At 37.5% G+C, this 22,879-nt stretch overlaps 1 protein-coding gene across 3 annotated transcripts in view; it reads right to left on the bottom strand.

Annotated features, from left to right (window-relative positions):
- Positions 1–2,192: 2,192 nt before the first annotated feature.
- PELI1 (pellino E3 ubiquitin protein ligase 1) overlaps positions 2,193–22,879 on the bottom strand; it is a 71,986-nt gene continuing 51,299 nt past the window's right edge. For all 3 annotated transcript variants that reach the window (XM_069068979.1, XM_069068981.1, XM_069068980.1), the window contains exons 2-7: positions 18,077–18,216; positions 14,901–15,030; positions 10,403–10,504; positions 5,547–5,744; positions 5,259–5,447; positions 2,193–4,622 (exon numbers count right to left, since the gene is read on the bottom strand). In XM_069068979.1, the coding sequence (XP_068925080.1) occupies positions 4,056–4,622; positions 5,259–5,447; positions 5,547–5,744; positions 10,403–10,504; positions 14,901–15,030; positions 18,077–18,147 (1,257 nt within the window). In that variant the 5' untranslated portion in view covers positions 18,148–18,216 and the 3' untranslated portion in view covers positions 2,193–4,055. The remainder of the gene's footprint in view (positions 4,623–5,258; positions 5,448–5,546; positions 5,745–10,402; positions 10,505–14,900; positions 15,031–18,076; positions 18,217–22,879) is intronic.

Here is a 22,879-nt window from a genome sequence, read left to right as displayed (position 1 = left end):
TCCTAATTCTTTCAGGCCACTTTGATATCATTTAAGCAGCACCACAAACAGCTACTAAATGGTTTTGTTCAAGCACGTTAGAATAGATGGAGCCTTAAGTCCCTTCTGATTCATGTTTCCTAAAAGATGAATTCCCTACCAGGGGACTGACTACTTTAGAATCAGGGACAATCTGTTTCAATAATTCAAATAAGAGGCAGCATGGTGCCAAGATTTGGACCAAGACTTGAGTTCAAATCCCAGTTTTGCCACTTTCTACTTACCTGTCTGACCTTGGGAGAGTAATTTATAGCCACTCTGAGCCTTTAATTTCTTCCCTTGTAAAACGGGGGTACGTGTAGGGGCAGCAAGGTGACATAGAGCACCAGGCCTGTAGTCAGGAAGACATCTTCCTGAGTTCAAATCTGGCCTCAGACACTTACTAGCTGTGCTATCCTGAGCAAGCCAGTTTGCCTCAGTTTCTTCACCTGTAAAATGAGCTGGAGAAGGAAATGGCAAATCACTCCGGTATCTTTTTTTTTTTTTTAAAGCAATTGGGGTTAAGTAACTTGCTCAAGGTTACACGGCCAGTTATTTCTGGGTGTGGTGCTAAGTGTCTGAGCCCAGGTTCGATTCCCAGAACATCGCGACACTGGAGCCGGTGCTCTTACTCGCTGAGCCACCTGGCCGCCCCCACTCCAGTATCTTTGCTAAGAAAACCTCAAATGGAATCATGAAGGGTCAGACTAGATGGAAACAACTGAACAAATTGTTCTGGTCTAATTTGACCAAACTATAGCTCTTTCCAAATGTTTTCTCAGTCCTCCTTGAATTCTCTGCATACTTTGGCACTGTTGATCCCTCCCTCTTCCTTGATACTCTTCTCTCAAGGATTCCAGGACACTTTCTCCTGGTTTTCCTCCTATCTGCCCTTCTGTCTCCTTTCTGGGACTTCCTCCAGATCACACCCTCTGTCGATGTTTCCTGGGCCCTCTTCTCTTTTCCCTTGATACCACCACTTCACTTGATCTCACCACCTCACATGGATTTAATTGCATCTTTATGCTGGATAATTTAAAAATCTACCTATCCTGTCCCAGTCTCTCTTTAATCTAGAATCTCCAACTACTTTTCAGACTTCTTGAGCTGAATGTCCAAAACAGTACTCACTGTCTTTCCCTCTAAAGCCTTTCTTCCCCGTATCTTCCCAGTCCCTCAGGCTCACATCCTAGGAGTCAGCCTAGGTTCCTCACCGCGCCTCATCCTTGCCCCCCATCCAAGCTGTTGCCAAGGTCTGTAGATTTCATTTCTTAAATTTGTCCTCTTCTCTCCTCTGAGACTGTCACCATTCTACTGCAGGCCCTTATCACCTTACACTTTGATTATGGCAACAGCCTGCCTGCCTCAAGTCTTTCCCCATTCCAATCCCATCCTCCAAGGCAATTTTTCTAGAGTACAGGTCCAATCATCATGTCACTCCCCCACCCCCTTCCTCTCCACTCCCACTTTTCCCCCATGCAATAAATTTCAGTGGCTTCCTAATACTCCCAGGAGCAAATACAAAATGCTCTGTTTGGCATTCAAAGCCATTCTTAGCTTGGCTCCTTCTACCTGTGCAGTCTCTTACACCTTATTTCCTGGCATGTGATAATGTGATAACACCGGCCTTCTGGTTGCTCCATCTCAGTTCTGGGCATTTTCTCTGGCTGTTTATGCCTAGCATGCTCTCGCTTTTCTGCTCCAACTACTGAACTCCTTGGCTTCTAGAATCCTATCTTTTACAGGGAACCCTTCTCAACCCCTCTTAAATCTAGTGTCTTCCCTCTTTTAATTTATTTCTTATTTATCTATAGCTTGTTTTGTATCTTTTTTTTTTTTTTGGCATGCTGTCTCCCCCATTAGAATGTAAATTCCTGTAAGGCAGGGATTGTCTTATGCATCTTTTGGTATTCTCAGGGTTTAGTATAGTGCCTGGCACCTAGTAGGTGCTTAATAAATGTTTACTGATTGAGTGATCCTAAGTAAAGAAATGCTTTGGAAAGAGAAAGGGCTGATATATTAAACGTAAACCTTTCACTTACTTGAAATGAATTCTTCCAGTCTGTGAGATAGCCTGCTTTCTCCCCCACATCCCCAGTCTCCCATTCCTGTCTCCTTTTTCTCACATACAACCCCCTCCCAAACACCTTAAACCAAAAGAAAAAAGCTTCACATTTCTATTTTGAAAAGTGTTTACTTACAGTTTGAATAAATTAAATTGCAAAAAAAAATTAGCTATGGTATAACCCAAACAGAAATGATTAAAACAAATACAATATAGGGGTTGATTTCTTTGTTGCATCAGTCACAATGCATGTGAACAATCTAGAAAATTTCAAAAACAATTATATTTCTATGAAAAGGGTGTAACAGCAGTTACTTATACTTATGATACAGGTTTCCTGACATGCATTTCCTGAGTGAATCCAAACAATTGTTTTTTGTTTTTGTTTTTTTAAAAAAAAAACAAGGAAAGTTTGACAGCTGAAGTAAAACAGTTCATGGCTTCTAAGCAAGATTCTTTTTTGTTCTTTTTACTGAGAAAAATCAAAGCTATGCTACAAAGTACAGGAATTTGCTATTGTCAATTTTTATTATATACCTTTTTTTTCTCAAACCAAAGGAAAAACATCATAAATGGAAAAACCTCAACCTAATTCTGGGGTATACTGGTTTACAAATGTGTCACAAGACCCTTTTTTGATGTAGCATACGTATCTATAACTTTTATGTATTCAGTGCATGAAAAAAGGAGGGAATTTTCATGCTTCTTGAAAGCAAAGTTTTAAAGGCTCATGAGCAAACTTTGTGTACAATCTCTTTCAGTTTTCCTATTACTATTGTTCACTATCACCCACTGAAGTGACCGGTGCATTATGGGTATACTGAGACTTAAACCTGATTTTCACTGAAAGTTCTAATGCAAATCAATCATTTTTGAGGACCTAAGGCCACAGGTTAGGTACTGGTCTTCTAGGTTCAAAGACAAACGTATTTTTACCATTCAAACCACTGTATTTCTATGTCTATATCTTTATATCCTCAAATCTGTAGATAAGGCCAAATGTAGAACATCCAATTTAAGCATCTCTTTTTCTAAAAAGTCAAGTCACTCTCCCTCCTTGCTAATTTATGCAGTTTCTAATTATGAAAGATTTTTCCAGTGAACAGATGAACCACAGTTTGTGTCTAAAAAAAAAAAATAAACCTGCCGAATGTTGCTAATACTAAAAACAGATTAGTTATCATGGGAGAAAAATATATAATCTAGATTAAATTGCATATTCAAAGGAGCATATAAAATGTTTCTTAGTGATAAGTTCTTTTATTATAGTACTACACACTAGAGAAACATTTTAAGAAAATCCTTCCTGATCATCTTTATTGTGGTTAAAAACAAATCTTACACAATGTAATTTGCATGAATTCAGTTTTACAAAGCATTCTACTAAATCTACCAAATTTAATACTATTTTTGATTAAAAAAAGAAAAGATTGTTTCATAATGTTTTTCCTAACCTTGCAAATCCCTGCCCTCAGCTAGCGACTCAAAGCATCCACACCAGGGATGTTACACTACTGTGCTACTCTAGCAAATACACTCTCAGATTTTCTATAAAGAAGATAAATAGAAAAAGAAAGTTAATATACATGTTGTTGTATTTTACAATGTTTGCATCCAAACTGTAAACTAACATAGTTTGAACCAACAGTACCTCAGTAATACAAAACATCTCTTAGACACCGAGGAGTGATTCAAAAAACACAGAAATGAAGGCATTGAATTAGGCTGTAATTCTTTCTTCAAAATATATACTCAGACACAGAATATGGAAGTCTGGAAATGCACCAGATTCCTTTGCTTGACTTTTCCAGACTTTGTTCAGGAATTTTTGTTACAAATACAAAAAAATTTTTTTTTTAAAAAAGTCTTTATCTTAATGCAAATGATCAAAGCAGAGAAATTTGTAGACAATTGGTGGAAAAGACCTGCATCACTTAGCTTATAAATTTAGTGCCACCTTAATGCATGTTTATTAGTCTAGAGGTCCTTGGAATATGAGTCTGATATAGCCCTGCTCGCCAGCCAGTTGGTGTGCACAAAAGGGGCAGGCCGCATGGAAAGTGTGAGTGCCATGAGGAAGCGGGATCTGGGACCAGTAGGCAGTTGTTTTCTCTGAACACACATGCCCACAAGGGCTGAAGGCATGAGTTGGAGGGCCAGCGTCCACGTAAAATCCAGCTTCGCAGCCAAGCCAGAGGGGGACGTAGGGGCCAACTGACCTACACATGGGGCATTCACGGTCCTTCCCATCTCTCTCTTCTTTGTTTCCCCAGTTGTGATACCCGTGAACATGGCCACAGTTCAGATATACCCAGGGCTGCTTTTCATCAACGACATCTTTTCTTTTCATACTAGGAAAAGCAAGTGTGTTGAACCCAACAGGGCACTGAGGCCGTGCAGCATTGATCTCCTGTCTCAAAGCTTCCAGATGCTTTACTGTTGGAGTGTGTGAAAGGCCTTCTGCTGTCCGCCACAGCAAAGTGGCACCACACAGGTCAATCAAGGAGCCATCCTGTAACTGGTTGGTTTCAATTTCCACCTGGGTTGGGGGGGAAGGAGCCATGAAGGGAAAGAAGAGGCAGTGTTAATTTGGCTTTACACATAATCATTTTAGTTTTTGATGTTGCTTATAAAGAACACTAAATATCCCATTAATGCTGTTTAGGAGCTCATCAAAATCCTTGGAGCACAGTCATTACAAAAGAGATGTTTAGAAATGAAGATGCTGTAACTTGAGAAAATGACATGTGCTTTTGAAGTTGCAAGGTGATGGTAGATAATTGAAATGGTAACAATATTTTGAACCAGATAAAAAACCACAGGCAAAAGATGGGAAGACCTCCAACGAAATGTAGATGGTAAAAATAGAATCAAACACCATCCAGATTTCATCCTTTGTAGCTTTCAAGTTAGGAAACTATGGATTTCAGAATGATGTAATAAATATAAGAAATGGGGAAGGTAATTACAAGAATGTAAAATGGTGAGTTATCATCTAGCATCATATTTAGTATTTTTATACATGACAATTTGTATGTAAACCTCGTGCATACGGACATGGTGCTCTTGCATTAGCAGATGCAAGTATAAGATTCTATTTATTTCAAGTCACTATTGACACCTGGTACCTTCTTGATTGTGGAAAATTGAATTAAAAAGTTCTCTCCCAACTTACCATCTTTCCTCTTTGCTGAGCTGATCTGGTTTCACGCAGGCTGAATACATTTCCACAAACCGAGATTTCTCTCCATACCCCTGGTTTAGAATCTTCAGTAAAACCATTGCGTGGATGCATAACAAGAACTCCATTTGTGGTCAAACCATCCATTTGCCCGTCTGCAGTCTTCCACTTGGCAGCCTTTTCCTAGAAGAGCAACAATGAAAGAACATCCATTTATCTGTAATTATGAATTACAAGCTGGTATTAAGTGTAAAGCCTGATTCAGGAAAAAAGATTTTTTACCCCAAGGAAGATGTTCTTTGATGAGTCAAATCCTGCAGCATATATCCTGGCTGTGAAGGGAGGATTCCGTTCACATATTATTCGACATGCAAATCTTGAGATAGTACTTTGCACTGACTGTGTATCAGAATTGCTCTGACTTCCAGGAACCGTATCAGTTACCACAAAATCAATGGGACTTTCAGTAGATCGTCCAATCTGGGGAAGAAATAAAAGATTATAAAATCCCTGAAGAAAACTTATTTAACATAATGGAGAACAAAAGGGTTTTTAGAGCAACAAATCTCTTAAGTTTCCAAGGTTCAAAGTTACTACTTTCAGGTGTGAGATCGTTATGTCCTTAGAAACAACCATTTGGAGGACTATTTCTAATACAGTAATCATTTTGTAGCATGAATTTATGCATAGACTTGTGACTTTGAATTATTATAGAAAAATTGCATTTACCTGTAATCCTCCTAGCCAGATGAAGGTTGGTACCTTTAAACATCAAAGATTATTTTAAATGTTTTGAAAAGAAACCTTTCTAACATGCATTCTACACACTCTCCTGCCTTCTTAAAATATACTGAATATAAATGAATTTTTTAGTGACTTAGGATCACTGCTGAATGCAGTCATTGTGAACAGTAATAACTGTACTGTTATGTCCTCAGAGGCTTTTAAGGGGTGTTTAGGAATGCGCCCCCTACACTCAATGGTCCTCAAAAGCCATGTTTTTTTTGAACTAGTGCATTTCTGCTTCTAATATATGCTATGGGTAGAGAAGCCAAAGAACTTGTTAGAACTGTGTACAAACTTAGTTTGGAAAGAAGCTTACAGAAGTTTCTTTAAGAATAAAATGCATTTTTATTTTTTTGATTTTTGGAGGGCATCTGGAGTTAAGTGACTTGCCCAAGGTCACATAGCTAGTAAGTGTTAAGTGTCTGAGGCCATATTTGAACTCAGGTCCTCCTGACTGCAAGGCCAGTGCTCTATTCACTGTGCCACCTAGCCGCCCTCATAAAATGCATTTTTAGTGAAATCTACTTTGGCTATTCAAAATGTGTGTGTGTGTGTACATATGATACCACCACTTTTCTTTCACATACATATTCTCTCATTTTATCCTTATGACAATTGTGTGAACTAAGGAGGTCAGATATTAACTTCCTCCTCTCCCCATCTCACCTCTGCTTTAAAGATGATGAAACTGAGGTTTATAAATGTTAAGTGACTTGAACAAGGACACCTAACTAGTAAGAGAACTGGAATGTACTTGGTTCTTCTGGCTCCAAGGCCTGTAATTCTTTCCATTCACTATTCTAAAAGCTCCCTTCTGTGCTTTATATATTTGAGACTGCCTGGTAGCTGAATTATATATAGACTAAAAACCTTCTTAATACGTTATTCCTACACCATGGCAAATGTCATTTTCAACTTAATTTCATTTTGAGGGAGCCTCCATGAAATGATACCTTGAAACAGTTTTCCAACTGAATTAACATCTCACATGTTTGCTTGTAAGTCTACTTCATTAGTTTATATCAGGAGACAGTTTTTTTTTAATTGAAAAGTGTAGATACTAGAGAAAATTATTTTCTAACCAAACCAAAGATTTGGAAGACGTATTTCTTTGCCTCCCTGAACCTCATTAGTCTTATATTAGCACAAATATACTTGTAAACAAAACTGTACTTTTGGGGAAGTGGTTATCTTCATGGAAGATATGAAGGCTTTCACTGTATCTTTTTGGATAGCATTAAAATGCCTCAATTGTCTGGTTTATAGGTGTTACTAGATAGGAGGCCTTTATTATTTCTAGCTTCTTTTGTGCCTGAAAAAATAGCACCAGGCTTTTACAAAATACACTGATGTTTCCCAAATTTAAAAGATCCTTTGTGCCAAAAATCTATTATGTTCCAGGCACTGAAGTTGGTGATAAGAAATACGAAGGGAGAAATTAATAATCTCTGTCCTCAAGGAATTTACATTAGATCAGTGAAGACAGCATGTATACACAGGAGATATAATACATATATACACAATGAATTTTTTGGGAGGTGGGGATTGAGAGGGGTGAAAATCAGGAAAGGCTTCATGTAGAAGTCAGCACTTAAGCTGAGTTTTGAAGAAAATTATGAATTCTAGGAGGTGGAAGTGGGGAGGGAGTATATTTTAAGGACAAAAGGACAGAAAGCCTGTGCAAAGTTCAGAGATGAAGTGTCACATGTCAGGAACACAAGAAGACTAGTATGGTTGGACCACAGAGTGCAGGAAAGAGGATAACTATTTAAGGCTGGATAGAGAGAATGGAGCCAAGCTGGGAAGGGCTTTAAAAATGAGAGAAATTTGTATTTCAGCACAGAGGTAATAGGGAGACACTGGAATTTACTGAAGGGTATGAATGAGGTAACTAGTCATAGTCAGACCAACATTTTAGAAAAACTACTTGGGCAGTTAACTTAAGGCAATGATATCCGTTAGGGAAATGACTGCAAAAGTCCAAAGAGAGGTGGCAGAAGCCTAAATGAGGGGGAATGAGTAAAAAGAAGGGGACAGATATGAGATATGTTGTTGAGGCAGAAATGATAAGATCTGGCAAATCATTGCATAATGAGAGAGTGAAACACCAAGGATAATTTCAGAGCTGCAAACCCAAGAATGATATTAGTATCTTTGGGAGAAATAAAAAAGCTTGGGTAGAGGGGTAGGTTTGGGGATGATAATATATTCTGTTTTTGCTAGAATGAGTTTGAGATAGCAATGGGAAATCCAGTTTGAAATATTTAATAGTTAGTGATGGGCAACTGGAGCTAGATATATATCTGGGATTCATTTGCACAGAGATAACTGAATCTCACAGGAACTAATGAGATGACTGAAAGAGTGAATGCACAGAGAAGATACGATGGTCCAGGAAAGAGTTTTAGAAAACACCTAGAGCTGGAGGGGGAACAATATCAAGGATGCTCTAATAAGGAAGCCCAGAAGGATCAGAGAGGTAGGAGGAGAACCAAGATAGCAATTTCACAAAAACCCAGAGAAGAAAGAATGGTCAACCCTGCCAAATGCTGCAGAGGTCAAGAAGGATGAGGACTGAGAAAAAGTCACTGGATTTGTCAATTAAGAGATTACTGGCAGCTTTGGAAGCAGGTTCAGCTGAGTGATGAGGTTTAGAAGCTATCATGAGAAGGGCTGAGGATTGAGTGGGAGAAGAGGAACTAGAGAAAGTAGAGATAATGGGTGTCAACAGTTTTTTTCTTGGGAGTTTATCTGTAAAAAGGATGAAAAATATAGGATGAAGCCTGAGAGGATGACAGGGAAAGCTTGGTATTTTTGATCAGCAAAAAGACAAAACCAGTGGATAAGGAGAAAATGAAGAGAGAGGGGGTGTGCATGTGTGCGCGTGTGTGTGTGACACAGGTACAGGCAGGGAGGCAAGCAAAGAATATAACTGCGGTAGCAATTTTCTAGAGAGGATAAAAGGAGATGGAATAAAGGGTGAATATACAGCTGTTCATGTTGGCAAGAAGAGCCACTTTTTCATTACAGACTGGAGTTGAAAAAGGTAAGCCAATAGTATTAATGAAGTTACATATCAAAAAAGAAAAGTGAATTTGTAAAATGTCAACAAATTCCAAAAGTGTGTGTTACAGGTACTAGTATTAAACTATACCTGAAATTTGTTCTTGCTGACTGTGAAAGGAAATAGAAAATACACAGCCTAACTGATTGCTTTTGGGGAAGAAACAATGAGAATAAAACACATATTTCTTTTGCCAGGTACAGCAAAAAATACAGTTGGAAGCTATATTTAGCTGACTGGAAAACTTACTGGTCCAGACAACTAGGTCTCAGAAATACTAAGAGAAAGCCAATTCTTCAAGGCACAAACTAATACATCAGAGGAATTTGTGCTCTGACAGAGTAGAATATAATTTTTAAAAAAATAACTACTTTGATGCAATGTGAAAATGTCTGGCTTTTCTACCAGTAAATTCACAATAAAGTGTTTATGTTAGGAAGAATTTTCTAATCCTCTGAAAAACTGAATTTAAAAATTATATTGAATGGCACTTTAATTGGCTGTCAGTGAAAACACCAATGTTAGAATTAAGTAAATCTTTGTTTTTACAGTATAACTTTGTTGTAGGATCTAACAAGATCTCTAACCCAAATCTTCATTGAAGCGGCTATTTTAGTAATAGCATGTTAAAAAAGCATATCAGATACAAACATTACCTGCACAGACAATATTTTAAGAAAGGCCCTATAATTCATTACAAGTATATTTTGAAAAACTTCAAAGAGAGTTTTTGATACATAAGATTTTTTTTCCAATTTGATCTCAGAATCCCCTTTAATGGGACATAATCAAGGAAAAAAAAAGACATTCCAAATCCAAAGTTAAGGATGGAGATCTGATAAAAGTTTATTTACAAACTGTTTGAGTTGAAAGTGATCTAGCCCCCAGCAGTCTATATAACCAGTAGCACTGCCTGGGTAAGAGATTAAGAAGGCAGAACCGATTATAGTTAACTCACCTTGTAGTCAATCACCTCTTGATAATCCCCTGGGTAGGACCAGAGCTACAGCTCTCCTCCTGAGAACAGCATTCTGAGCTATCATCAACCATCAGTCTTTATCTATGCTAACCACATATGGATTATGTGCAATGCAAATAATCTGCAAATGTAGAATCTAAAATGGTCTTGTTTTAATTGGGAGTGTGAAGAATATGCTGTATTAATTAGTATAGAATACTTTTTTAATATTTTAGTTTTTTAATAGGAATTCTTAACTGTACCAGAAGAATAACTAATAGAGCAAAGTAGTTATTATCCTGAAGAAAAAAAATGCAGATTTGGAGATACCTGGAACATATCAGTGTTGCTGTCATGAGTATATTCAACCACCACTGTCTGAGCTCGAGACAAGGTATATGATATGCTATGTTGGTCCTTATTGCTTATTGCCTAGGAAAGAAAAAGTAAATAGCACAACTAAGCATGGAAGACAATGATAACAGAATATTTATATATCAAAACAAGAAAGGCATAATTGTTATATAAAATAAATCTGTTTTTGTCTTTCCTCTGAAGTTTAGGACTAATAGTGGCCAATAATAGGATTATATCAATTGTGTGATTTAACTCAATTCCCTTGGTTTGATAAAGGAAAAAGACGCAAAAAATTATCCGGGCAAATCTATGGGGTTAAGTGACTTGCCCAAGGTCACACGGCTAGGTTTGTGTGTGTGTGTGTGTGTTAAGTGTCTGAGGCCAGATCTGAACCCAGGTCCTCCTGACTCCAAGGCCAGTGCTCTATTCACTGTGCCACCTAGCTGTCCCTTAAAACCAACTTTTGAAAAACAAAACCAGCACCACAAACATCATAGCATCCTCCAGACACACCAAGACACACAGTACCCTAGCATTTTCCTATCCATCCCTTAGTCTTTATAACCACACAATACAGATTTTTAAACATAAAATGAGATGGTTTAGACATTAGTAGTGCAATATTTGCTAAGTCCTTGTAGTAACAGATTTTAGAAACAATGTACCAAAGCCGTAAATGTTTGCCTTCTAATTCTTATTAAGATTTAAAAACACACCATAAATCTTTGGGTCTACCTATCATACAATATTAAAATTAAATCATCTAAACCAAAAGACTACATAAAGACTGAAAATTCTTAAAACCATTTTAAAAAGGAAGATACTAAAAAAATTATTAGACATGTATGAATGGAATAAAAATCTTTTTGAAATAAAAGAATAAAGTTAGAATAAAAGAATAAATTTGTAGAAAAGCAGATTTAACAGTTTCTCTTAACCATGCTTTTAGTCTCAGAAGTTGCTATGAGAGACACATCTTAGTGATGCCAAGTGTTAGCCATATGCTGGCTAGACATAAAAAGGTACAATGAATGATTAAGCATCACAAAAGAAAATGAACATGATGCTGATGTGACTATACTTCTAACTTTCCCACAGCAAAGAAGCTAATGAACAAATATGTATACTGATTAAAGTTTCAATACTATGCCTTTTTACTTGGTCTCAAAGTGATAGTTTATCTGTAAGCAATAAAACATTATGAGGACAGAATTTTTTATCAAGTGTGGGTTATACATTAAAGTCAAAGTTTGATGACAAAAATACTTATAAAAACAAACATTCCAAGTATTTTTCAGCTAACTCTACTTTTAGGATGGTGATGAAAATTTGGTCAAATTAGGTCTTTGGTGAGTTCTTATTGGGCTGAATGCTAAGGTTGCAGATGCTAGTAGTCCCAAATCCCTATACGCCTGAGTAATAAGCCCTTCAATAGCAACTTTATTCCTTCAACAAGCATTTGTAACATAAGAAGCTACTATATGCCAGGCACAAGGGGAGAGGGACATACAACATGAAGGCAGATTAAGTAAAAAACAAAACAAAACCAGAGTAAATACAACACAGTTGGGGAAGGGAGGATGGGCAGGAAGAGCCCTACCATATGGGTGGGAACAGGGATGATTCTTGAGTAGGAATAGACATTTCTAGAGTCTTGAAGGAGCCAAGGAGTTCCAAAAGGCATAAGTGAGAAAGAAGAGCATTTCAAGCATGGGGAATAGTTGTTGACAATGGCATGAAAAGTTTCATGTACAAAGACTGGCATGCAGGCTGGTTTAGATATGCATGAAGAGGAATTATTACTGTTCAATGAGCCTGGAAAGTCAAAGTGAAGTTCAATTGTGAAGGGCTTTTAATGCCAAACAGAGGAGCTTGTGTCTTCTAGGCAACAGAGAGCCAATGGAGTTTCCTGACAGAAGAATAACACGGTTCTATGCTTTAGGACTATTAATATGACAGCTGTGTGAAAAATGGACTGGAAAGGAAAGAGACTGAAGGCTAAGACCCTAATTAAGAAAAGATGTGGTGTGCCCAAATAAGGATACTGGTCATGTGAGTGGAGTGAAGAGGACAAATGTAATAAATGTAATGGAGGCAGAATCAGATAATCAACAAGTTGTGGCAACTGATTGGTTATCTAGGGTAGAGGGTAAAAAAATTACAGACTGAAAATGCGAAGAATGGTAGTGACCTCTATAGAAAGAGAGAGGTCAAGAAGGATAGTTTAGGGAAGGGTACATATAGAAATAATAAGCTCTACTTTGGACAACTGAGTTTGAGATGCCTATGGGACGTCCAGTTGGAAATGTTCAATTGGAAGATGGAAACATGGGATTAGAACTCAGGAGAAAGACTAGGGCTATACAAGAATCTCGAGTCACATGTATAGATGATAACTGAATCCATGAGCTCTGATGAAATAAGATCAAGAGAAAGTGTTAAAAGAGAAAAGAGCGTTTAGGGCAGAGGCTTGGGGATCACCCATGGGCACAGGGCTAAAGGATATGCCTTCTTAAATGATGATCTAGCAAAAGAGATTGAAAAGAATAGTCAGACAGGTAGGAGAATCAGGAAAGAGCCATGTCTGAACAACCCAGAGAAGAAAAAGTATCCTTCTGGATACACAGAGAAGGGAGGAGGTGAGTGAAGTGTCCAGTTTCAAAAGCTGAAGTGAGGTCAAATTAATGAAGAAGGCTAAGTAAAAATAACTTAGGCAATTAAGAATTGGTAGTTTTGGAGAAACAAGTTTCAGTTGCATTACAAGGTCGGAAGCCAGATTATAAGGAAATGAGAAATCAGTGAGATGAGAAGTGGTGGCAATTTAGCTCTTTCTATAATAAGTGAGGGTGTTTTTTTTTTAAAGGAGGGAGAAGATTCGGCTATATGTATAAGCAATAGGAAGGAGTCAGTAGATGGAAAATTAGTGATATAGAAAAGAGGGAAGGAAGGAGGAAGCTCATGGAGATGGTCTCTTATTTTCTCAGTAAAGTATGAGACAAGGTCCTCTCGATGAGAGGGAATAGGGTAATGTAGGAGATGAGAAGATGAAAAGGTTTGGAATAGATGCTATGGTTGAGTTTGATAAACAGTGAATTTCATGGTGGTTGGTTGGTTGTATCCAACTCTTCATGACCACATTTGGATTTTCTTGGCTAAGGTACTGGAATGGTTTGCCATTTCCTTCTCCAGCTCATTTTACAGAAAAGGAAACCAAGGCAAACAGGGTGAAGTGGCTTGCCCAGGGTCACACAGCTTGTACATTTTTGACCTCAGGTCTTCCTGATTCCAGGTGCAGCACTCTATCCATTGCATCACCCAGTGCCCAAATGGTGAATTAGGGAAAAGTAAAAGGATTGCCTTGTAGGAATGAGCAGAGTTGAGAGCAGATAGCATACATTTATAGAAGAGTCAGTGAGCATAGACACATGACTTAATCTAACATAATTCAGTAGCATTTGAACAGGAGAAAAGGTGGATGATAATTCAGAATTGATGTTTTGCACACACACACATTTGGTAATAAGACACGAAGAAAATAAAAATAAATTTAAGCATAAAGGGCAGTGTATAACTGAATTGCTTAATTATAAGATCAAGATTGGAAAGAAAAAAAATGAAGTCAGAGGAAGGGTGGAAGTTTAGGACTAGCCCAAGACTTGGGGTATTTCCTGACAGCAATGGGTTAATTAGCAAAATAAGGAAAACTGTGTTATGATGGGAGGAAGATCATAGGAGAAGAGAAAACCTAAGTACTTCTTACCCTTCTTAATTTTTCCTTCCCCTGAAAAGTCTCTCAGGAGAGATCAGTACTGAACCCTACATGCCTATCCAAATACTGTAAGAAACAGAGAGGCAGGAGACTACAACTAGGGCAGAATTTATAGTGTCAAAAATGGTCACTGATTGGACCATTGGATTTTTAATTGGGGGTAGATTGTTTTGTTTTCAAGGGAGGGCTCAATCTAGGGGTTGAATGTTAAAAAAAAACTGATGCAATGACTACAGTTTTATTTTTGATATGAATTGTATCTGTATTAATTATAAACTTCTTGAATGCAGAATTAGTATCTAAACTATTCCTTCTAACTTTATGTTGGTTAACACCAGTATTCCTTTAACCTTTCCTGGATTACGATACAGATAACTATCTAAGCTCAGAGAAAGGAAGATGAAGTAGAAATCACACACACACACACACACACACACACACACACACTCTCTCTCTCTCTCTCACTCTCTCTGCTTTCAAACTTATATTGATCTTCAGATATATCATCTGTCAAGAAAACCACATTCTAAGTCACTCAAGCTTGGTGGGATCCACTAAGGCTTACTGTTTTGCTGTTATAGCCTTTGAGAACCTGGAGTTCTCAATGTCATTCGGAGAAATTAGAATAGGATAATCAACTCAAGCACACTTGATTTCCCCACCCAAAGTTGACTTTTCCTTTTCATACAAAAGTCTAATTACCTTTGCAGCTTGAGGAGTGCAGGCAATATGCACAGTGCTAGGCTTCACCCCATTTGCCTTAGGTCTTTTAAACAAAGCAAACCTACTTTTTCTCCTTCCTCTATCACCATTTGGGAGTGACCCATTATACCTGAAGGAAAAAAATAAGTTGTGATTACTTATGATTATAACCTTTAAATATTTTTTCCCTTACAAAGTAAATTCTCAACTATCTCCAAAACTGTTATCTACATTCAGAATCTTCTCCCCTCTATAGGTGATTCCCATACCAGCTGCTGAAAGAAGGGGGATTGGTTGGGGGTGGGGATGGGTGAGAGAGAGGAGGGAACAATCTGTAACTGGCCTTTTCTTGTTTTACAGCTACAGAGAAATGACTTGGATTATCTATTGTTCTGAATTAATGGCACCCCTTTTCCCCTTCACTATCAAAGATAATCAAGGGTTTATTAATGGCAGAGCTGCTTGCTATCTATTTATGACTCACTTTTTAAAAAATGGTGACTGTTTGCATGTGCTAATACAACCTTTGAAAGTACAGTACGTATTGTTCAAAATAGAATCTGCTTTAGTTGTGGAGCAAAAGCTTTAAATAGCTGAACTTTTGAAATAAGGAATTTTTAGATGTGTTAGTTGAAGAAAATTAACTCTCAAATGCATACACACATTATGTTGGCAGAAATATGTAAATAGGCTACCTATTCAACTGAGATGCATGCCAACTAGAAGACCGATTTATGGACATTTTTCTCTACTGATTCAGATCCTGTCTCTAGAACCAATGGTTGTAAGAGATGAAGCTAATATTAACAAAGGGCCAAATAAGCAAGAGCTTTAGAATTATCTCCTTCCTTTCCAGGTTAGACCTATGTCCTATCTTGACCTGCATCAGTCCAACATGACTTCTCTTTTCATCTTTTTCTAAAAGTTTGACACAGGCCTGCAGTAGAGACCAACGACTTACAAAGCCAAAAATGTAGTTAACTACCTTAAAGAAACGAATGATGTTCCTGGAATTCTTGTCTAATCCAAGTTTAGACAGGAAAAGATTACTGGTTGGCATAGATAATATACTTTTTTTTTTAAGCAATTGGGGTTAAGTAACTTGCTCAAGGTTACATGGCCAGTTATTTCTGGGTGTGGTGCTGAGTATCTGAGCCCGGCATTCAATCTCCAGGTCATCCCGACACTGGAGCCGGTGCTCTTACTCACTGAGCCACCTGGCTGCCCCTAAGCAACTGGGGTTAAGTAACTTGCTCAAGGTCACACGGCCAAGTGTCTGAGCCTGGGATTTGATCTCCAGGTCATCTCGACACTGGAGCCGGTGCTCTTACTCACTGTGCTACCTGGCCCCCCTGGATAATATACTTTTTAAAGCTTGGAATATTGGATTTCAGAGATTATACTAATGATTAAAAAATACAAACATATCACATATATGTAACATCCATTACTGAAAATCTTTGCCTCTCTCACACTGGGGAATCTAATCCATTAATACAACAAATTTGCCATTCTAAACCAGTGTGGTGCCATCAGTCCCACTGCAGTGCCTTAGCCCCTTTACTAACCTCTCATTAGTTCTGACTCATTCCTCCCCCTTAAAGATCTGTGTTTTGTCTGTCCTTATAGTGTACATCTGAGTATTTTCCGAAGTACCAACAGCATAAAATTAACAAGCCTTTCCAGCTTTATTTTGTTTCTTCTAGATTGTTAGGGGGAAGCATCACTTTCATTTTAAAGAAAGGAGCATCATGTATAAAATTGACTGCTGTGGTTGGAGATTAATATAAATAAGTAGGAAAAGACAACAAAATGCTAGGTGGAAATGAATGTGATAGGGAAAACTACATGGAATGAATTTCAAACTTATTCAAATGGCTCTCAATTCTCTTGCTAAGGGAATTAAGACTTAACACAGTTTTCTCAGAAGTTAAGAACTATTTGTTCATCCCATCACCTGAAATCTGTATGGTTTAGAGTTGAAACAATACACTTACTAGTATAATAAATCCAAAAGGTATTCAAAAAGCTGTATTTCTGATATTCAGAAAAATTTTAGATGTAGGAAGAAGTCTAAAAATTGTCTTTTCTAATCCCCTCTTCTATAGACAATTAAAACTTACAGCAGAGGTTTTTATGTTTAACCTCTTGGACAGGCGAAGACTCTGGACCTCTTCTTAGAATGGTTTTAAATGCATAAAATAAAATACACAGGACTGCCAACGAAAGCAATTATACTGAAATACAACTGTCAAAATATTAAAATTTCATGAACCCCAGGTTAAAAACCCCTGGCCTAAAGGTTAAATGACTTGCCCAAAGTGCCACAAGTGATAGAGCTCTTGATTTCTAGCACTGTCATCCTTCCATCATACCACACTGCTTTCTCAATTACTAATACTCTCTTCTCTGTGGCACTGAACATTTTCAGACAAGTAACATCTGTACCAACCTCACTATTACTGTGGATATTTGGCATGTGTGAAGTGGTTTCCTGTGGGAGCTGAGCTAGGTACCAGTGGCTAATCCTGGTCACTGGTTTATTTGGTGAACTAATTACAGAAGATTGACCAAATCAATGAATTTCTTCCGATTCCTAAATCCAGGGAGTATATCTATGAAGTATATAGATGAGATGCCACTGATATGTTTTACAGATTCAACAAAAGGGAAGGAATGTGTTTTTAAGCATCAAAAGCTCCTTCTCATCCACAGCAGAGTTATGGAGCTAATTGTAACTTGAACACAGGCAGCTCTTAAACAAAAAAGTAAACAAACGTAATTACCTCAAGGGGCAACATAACAGCAACTTGTTCCTTTTGTAAAGGGTATTTACAACAGGGGAAAAGGGTATGGATCTTTTGCCAAGCTCAGTGTGGCAAACTTGTTATCTTGTGAGGAATGTGAAAGAAAACATCAGGGAAAAGCTTTTAACGAATTGTTATGTGGCCTTGGTTAAATGTCTTAGTTTCCCCATTTGTCCAAACATGCTATTTTCATCAACAATATAAGACTGGTGTCTGTACAGCATTTTGAAAGCCATAGAATAGAACTGATACATAAATAAGTATTTTCACTTTTGTAGCAGCCTCACCCAATGGTCCCATTTTATAGCTTCACAGACTCCACAATTCCTGTTTTTGCCCAATAACTATTCTGTGTTTATGAAGTCTTACCCTAAGACAATGAGTTCACCATATTTTACTGGTGACTTAGATGGATGATTTTCTTGATCAGGAGAAAACATGAGCTTGGTTTTCTGTCTCAATTCCTTGTTCACTGATCAGGAGCCTGGGGACACCTTTTGCATTATTTCCTAAAAGAAAAAATGACAATTTTTTCATTAGTGGCATGAAAAATGAATCTCACTATACATGTATATCTATAGACAATTAGATATCTATCTATTGGCATAATTAGTATAATCAGTAGATATAAGCTCTTTGTTTTCTATACTGGATATACTCCAAAAATTCTCTCTTGGTTATTTTTGCTTTTCTCTCAAGACTCTCCTACTTGCTGATCTTATCAGCTCCTATGGTTTTAATTATCATCTCTATACTGACAACTCCCAGATTTATGGATCCAGTTCTAGTTGCTCTCCTAAGCTCCAGTCCTACATTATAAACTGCCTAAGGAACATTTTAAATTTATTGTCCTGTAGGCATTCCCCTCCTTCTCCATGCTGAACGTGGACACCTTTTATATTTCTGTTGAGGGCACTATCATCCTTCTAGTCACCCAGGCTTGAGGAATTAATGGTGACACTGAGGTTGCACTATCACTCATTCCACATATCCAATCAGCTGCCAAATTTTTTCATTCCCAATCACCATAACATTTCTCACAACTGTCCCCTTCTCTCCACTCACACCTCTCATCACCTCTTGACTGGACTACTGCAATAGACTCCTAAATGGTTTCTTGCCTCAAATCTCTCCCCATTGCAATATATTCTCCACACAGCAGTCAGGTATTTTCCTAATGTGAAAGTCTGATTATGTTGTTCCCTTCTATTTACCTCCCTCCAAACACACAGTTAAGAAACTGCTCTGTGTGGCATGTAAAGCTCTTCACAATCTGGTCCCATATTGCCTTTTTGGCCTCGTTACACATTACTCTTCTCCGTGGCCCCTATAGGCCAGCCACACTGGTTCTGCTGTTCCTTATACCTGAAACTCCATTCCTATCCCCTATGCCTTTGTACTTCCCCGATGCCTGTAATGCTATTTCTCCTCACCATTAACCCCTGGACTCTTGGTTTCCTTTAAGATTCAGCTTAAGAGACACCTTCTGCATGAAGTCTTTCCTGGTCACCCTGTCTGCTAGTGCTTTCCACCTGAGGGTTAGCTTGTTTGTATTTTCTATATATCTATTTATATATGAATGTTGTCTTCCTTGTAGAATGTAAGTTAAGTTTCAATTTTGTCTCTATCTCTAGCACCTACCACTACGATTGGCACATAGTAGAAACTTAATATGTCCTTGCTGATTGATATCTAGATAGAGCCCTCTGACCTAATGAAAATCTATGATGTAAATGATGTAACCAAAAACTAGTCTGGTTGCTCAGAGGGTTCCTTCTGTATCACTGGTTGTTACACTTATGACAAAACTGTTTCAATGTTTTGAAAAGTAAAACATAAGATAAGGGAGATAGGAGAAGGAAGGGAAAAACAAATGACTGATTGTCAACTCATAATCCCAAACCTACAACATATAAACTCAGATTGTCCATTTCAGCTGTGGCTGAACAAAGACTGAAGTTCTATACATCTATCCTTTCTCTAGTGTCCAACCTATTGCTTCAATTTCGTGACATAACCCCTTACCAGGAGGAAGATGCTTCATAAAATGCAGTACTGTTTTTTATCTACCAAGAAGCAAGATGCAGTTTCATAAGACAGATTACTAGAAAAACTACTCAAACTACCCACTCATCTGAAGGATGAAAGAGTTATTTTTAATAGTATAGAAAAACTAAGTAGTATATTGGTTACACATCAGAGAAGAGTGAAATAGTACAAACATTTTTTTTTACCTGGCATAAACACTCAGATCACCAATTTTAGAGTTATTTTAGACACATACATATATCCATGCTCAACTCAAGAATTTGCTAATGCAATCAAAAACTATACTTGCTAGACCGAGGTTTTCCTTTTATTAAAGAAAATAGTAGGACAGCCAGAGACCAAAGTATATGCAGAAATTCTCTGATGAGGAATTGAAACAAGTTTGAATACCTCACCAAAGTATTTTTCTTCTCCAAGAAATTTGGGATTGATATCAGAGCCCAAAAGGAAACCCTATCTCTCTTCAAACAATATTTTAGACAAAGGAGTCATTTTAATCATTCACCCTAGTTAAGAGGCAATGGGAAACTCCAACATGTGGTATTAGATAGGACCAGTATCTCTACCAATATCCACCCTTCCCCCCAATACACTATGGACTGTTTTTGTATGGATCTTTTGCCAAGCTCAGTGTGGCAAACTGATTGGGAGTGGGGGATGGGCAAGGCTCTAGCTCTGCCTCTCTTCCTCCCAGCCTCCTGGTCACATAGGGATATAAAAAGTCCTACTCAAGTCACTTAATCCCAATTGCCCTCCAAAAAGCAAATAATAATAATTATTATTATTTTGGGGTGGCTAAGTGGCGCAGTGAATGGAACACCAGCCCTGGAGTCAGGAGGATCTGAGTTCAAATGTGGCCTCAGACACTTGACACACTTAACTAGCCGTGTGACTTTGGGCAAGTCACAACCCCAATTGCCCTCCAAAAAGCAAAAAAAAAAAAAAAGTCCTACTCAAATCCAGTCTGGGCCCTTATGACTTAGTAGGTTTCTGAAGACCATGCAAGTCACCACAACCTGCTCTTATGAACAGATGCATTTCTATATGGAGACAAGGGGGGGCTATATCTATAAAAGCTATGTTAGGGCTAAGTAAACAACACCTGCTCAATGAATTATGAGTGTCTCATTTCATCCCAAAGATGAACCTGAACAGTGTAACTACTGGAGTTGGGTCTACCTCTAACATGAATGTTAAAACCACATGTGAATTGTATGGTTAACTTTTTAATTTAGAGTAGTAGTTGATGCTAAGAATTAAAGCCTTCAGTTTCAAAACTGTAAAACAATAGAATTCTCTAATCTTTTTTTTTCCCCAGTTAATTTTAATGTTCACACACTTGCTGTTTTAAAATGATATTGTAACTGTTACCTCTCCCACTGGAGTTCAAATTCCTTGAGAACAGAAACTGTTTTTGTTTTTCTTTGTATTTCCTGCATTTAAGCATAGTACCTGGCCTTCAATTAGCACTTAATAAATGCTTGTTAACTGGTTTAAAAAAAGGGAAGTGATTTTTAAAAAATCTATAAATTTGGCTTTTGATAAAATATGAAAACCATCTCAATAAGACCCTATAATTACTAAAGTGTTATACTTGGATAGAAGGCATATTACAGAACTCCCACAATCTACAAATGACATCTACCAATCATAAATTTAAAAAACAGAAACATCAACATTTGTATAAGAATATATTATGGAATCTAACACAGAAACCTTTATAAGACATTTAGCATTTGACCCATAGTTCAGGAATATACATCATACTTCTATGTGAGAAATACATGTATAGCAAGTGCGAGCTTAAGAAAATACGAAGTCTTCCCCTCGGCCCATAAGTACTTAACGTGCCATCACAGTAATTCTGAAAGGAATTCAATTCATTGTTAGTATCTTTTAATCACTTAGGAAGCAGAGGCCTACAGCAGAACGTGACCTAGAGGAGGAATAATTAGGTGATTTTAAAGTTCCTTCTAACTTTATAACTTATGATTCCCCACCTATCTCCTGCAATATATTTGTCAAAAAGTAGTCTTTCTCTCTTAGCATCAAAGAATAATTGTAGGGAGAAATTTCATAACTCAATTCCAACACCTTTCTAACTGAATGACTCTGGGTAAGTCTCATAAATGGGAAGGATAACTTTAGAGATTAAAGGATACTAAAAGTGGTATACTACTATAATCCAGATTGCTCATATAATTTCTACTCTCCTAGGGTCCATTTTTAGAATGAAAATAACAGTGACAAAAGAAAAAAAAATAATGTGACTAAATACATTAAGATTAAAAAGGGAAGAACAATTAGAAATTTTGTTTTATTAAAATTAATGCTTCTATTATCAAGGTTGATAATTTGTTTTAACTAAGATGATCAAGTCAAGTGATGATGAGTAAATAAAAGCATTTTAAGTTCAGAATTTATTTCAGGGAACAAGGCTCCCCAAATTCTGTTATTAGGTACATATCTGTCCTACATTAATAAATGACCTTAGGCTCACTGATTTGAAATTGAAATGGCTACCTGATGAAGCATACAATAAACAAAAGAAAAGAATATTAATTAGTTTCTTTTCCCTGCTGCTTGAATGTCGACAGTATACATACATACATAAATAATCGTTGTTCAATTGTGACTGACTTTTCATGTCCCTATGGTCTATGGCAAACTAATATTGTCCACGAGGTTTTCTTGGGAAAGATACTGGAATGGTTTGCCAGTTCCTTCTCCAGTGGAATGAGGCAAACAGAGGTTAAGTGACTTGCCCAGGGTCACACTGCTAGTCAGTACTGATCTCAGGCTGAATTTGAACTCAGGTCTTCCTGACTCTAGGCCCAACACTTTACCCACTGAGCCATCTAGATGGGTGTACATATGTGCATAATGTACATACCAAGCCTCAAATATGCCTTGATCACATTGTGATCAAGAAAGGTTTTTTGTTTTGTTTTGGGGGGGAAGAATGTACTAAATGATTTAATCAGCTCACATCGAACAGTCTTATGACATTGAGCACAAATGAATGAAAAAGCATTAAGCACTTACTACATACTAGGAGCTAAGTAGAGTGCTGGGTCTGGAAGTCAGGAAGACTCCTCTTCCTGAGTTCAAATCTGGCCTCAG

This window comes from Petaurus breviceps, unplaced genomic scaffold (assembly GCF_028583685.1).
Source record: "Petaurus breviceps papuanus isolate PSGF00001 unplaced genomic scaffold, PetGlider_PUasm1.0 90775, whole genome shotgun sequence".
Taxonomy (NCBI): domain Eukaryota; kingdom Metazoa; phylum Chordata; class Mammalia; order Diprotodontia; family Petauridae; genus Petaurus; species Petaurus breviceps.
Note: the sequence above shows the minus strand (reverse complement) of the source record. Positions and strands in the feature narration are given on the sequence as shown.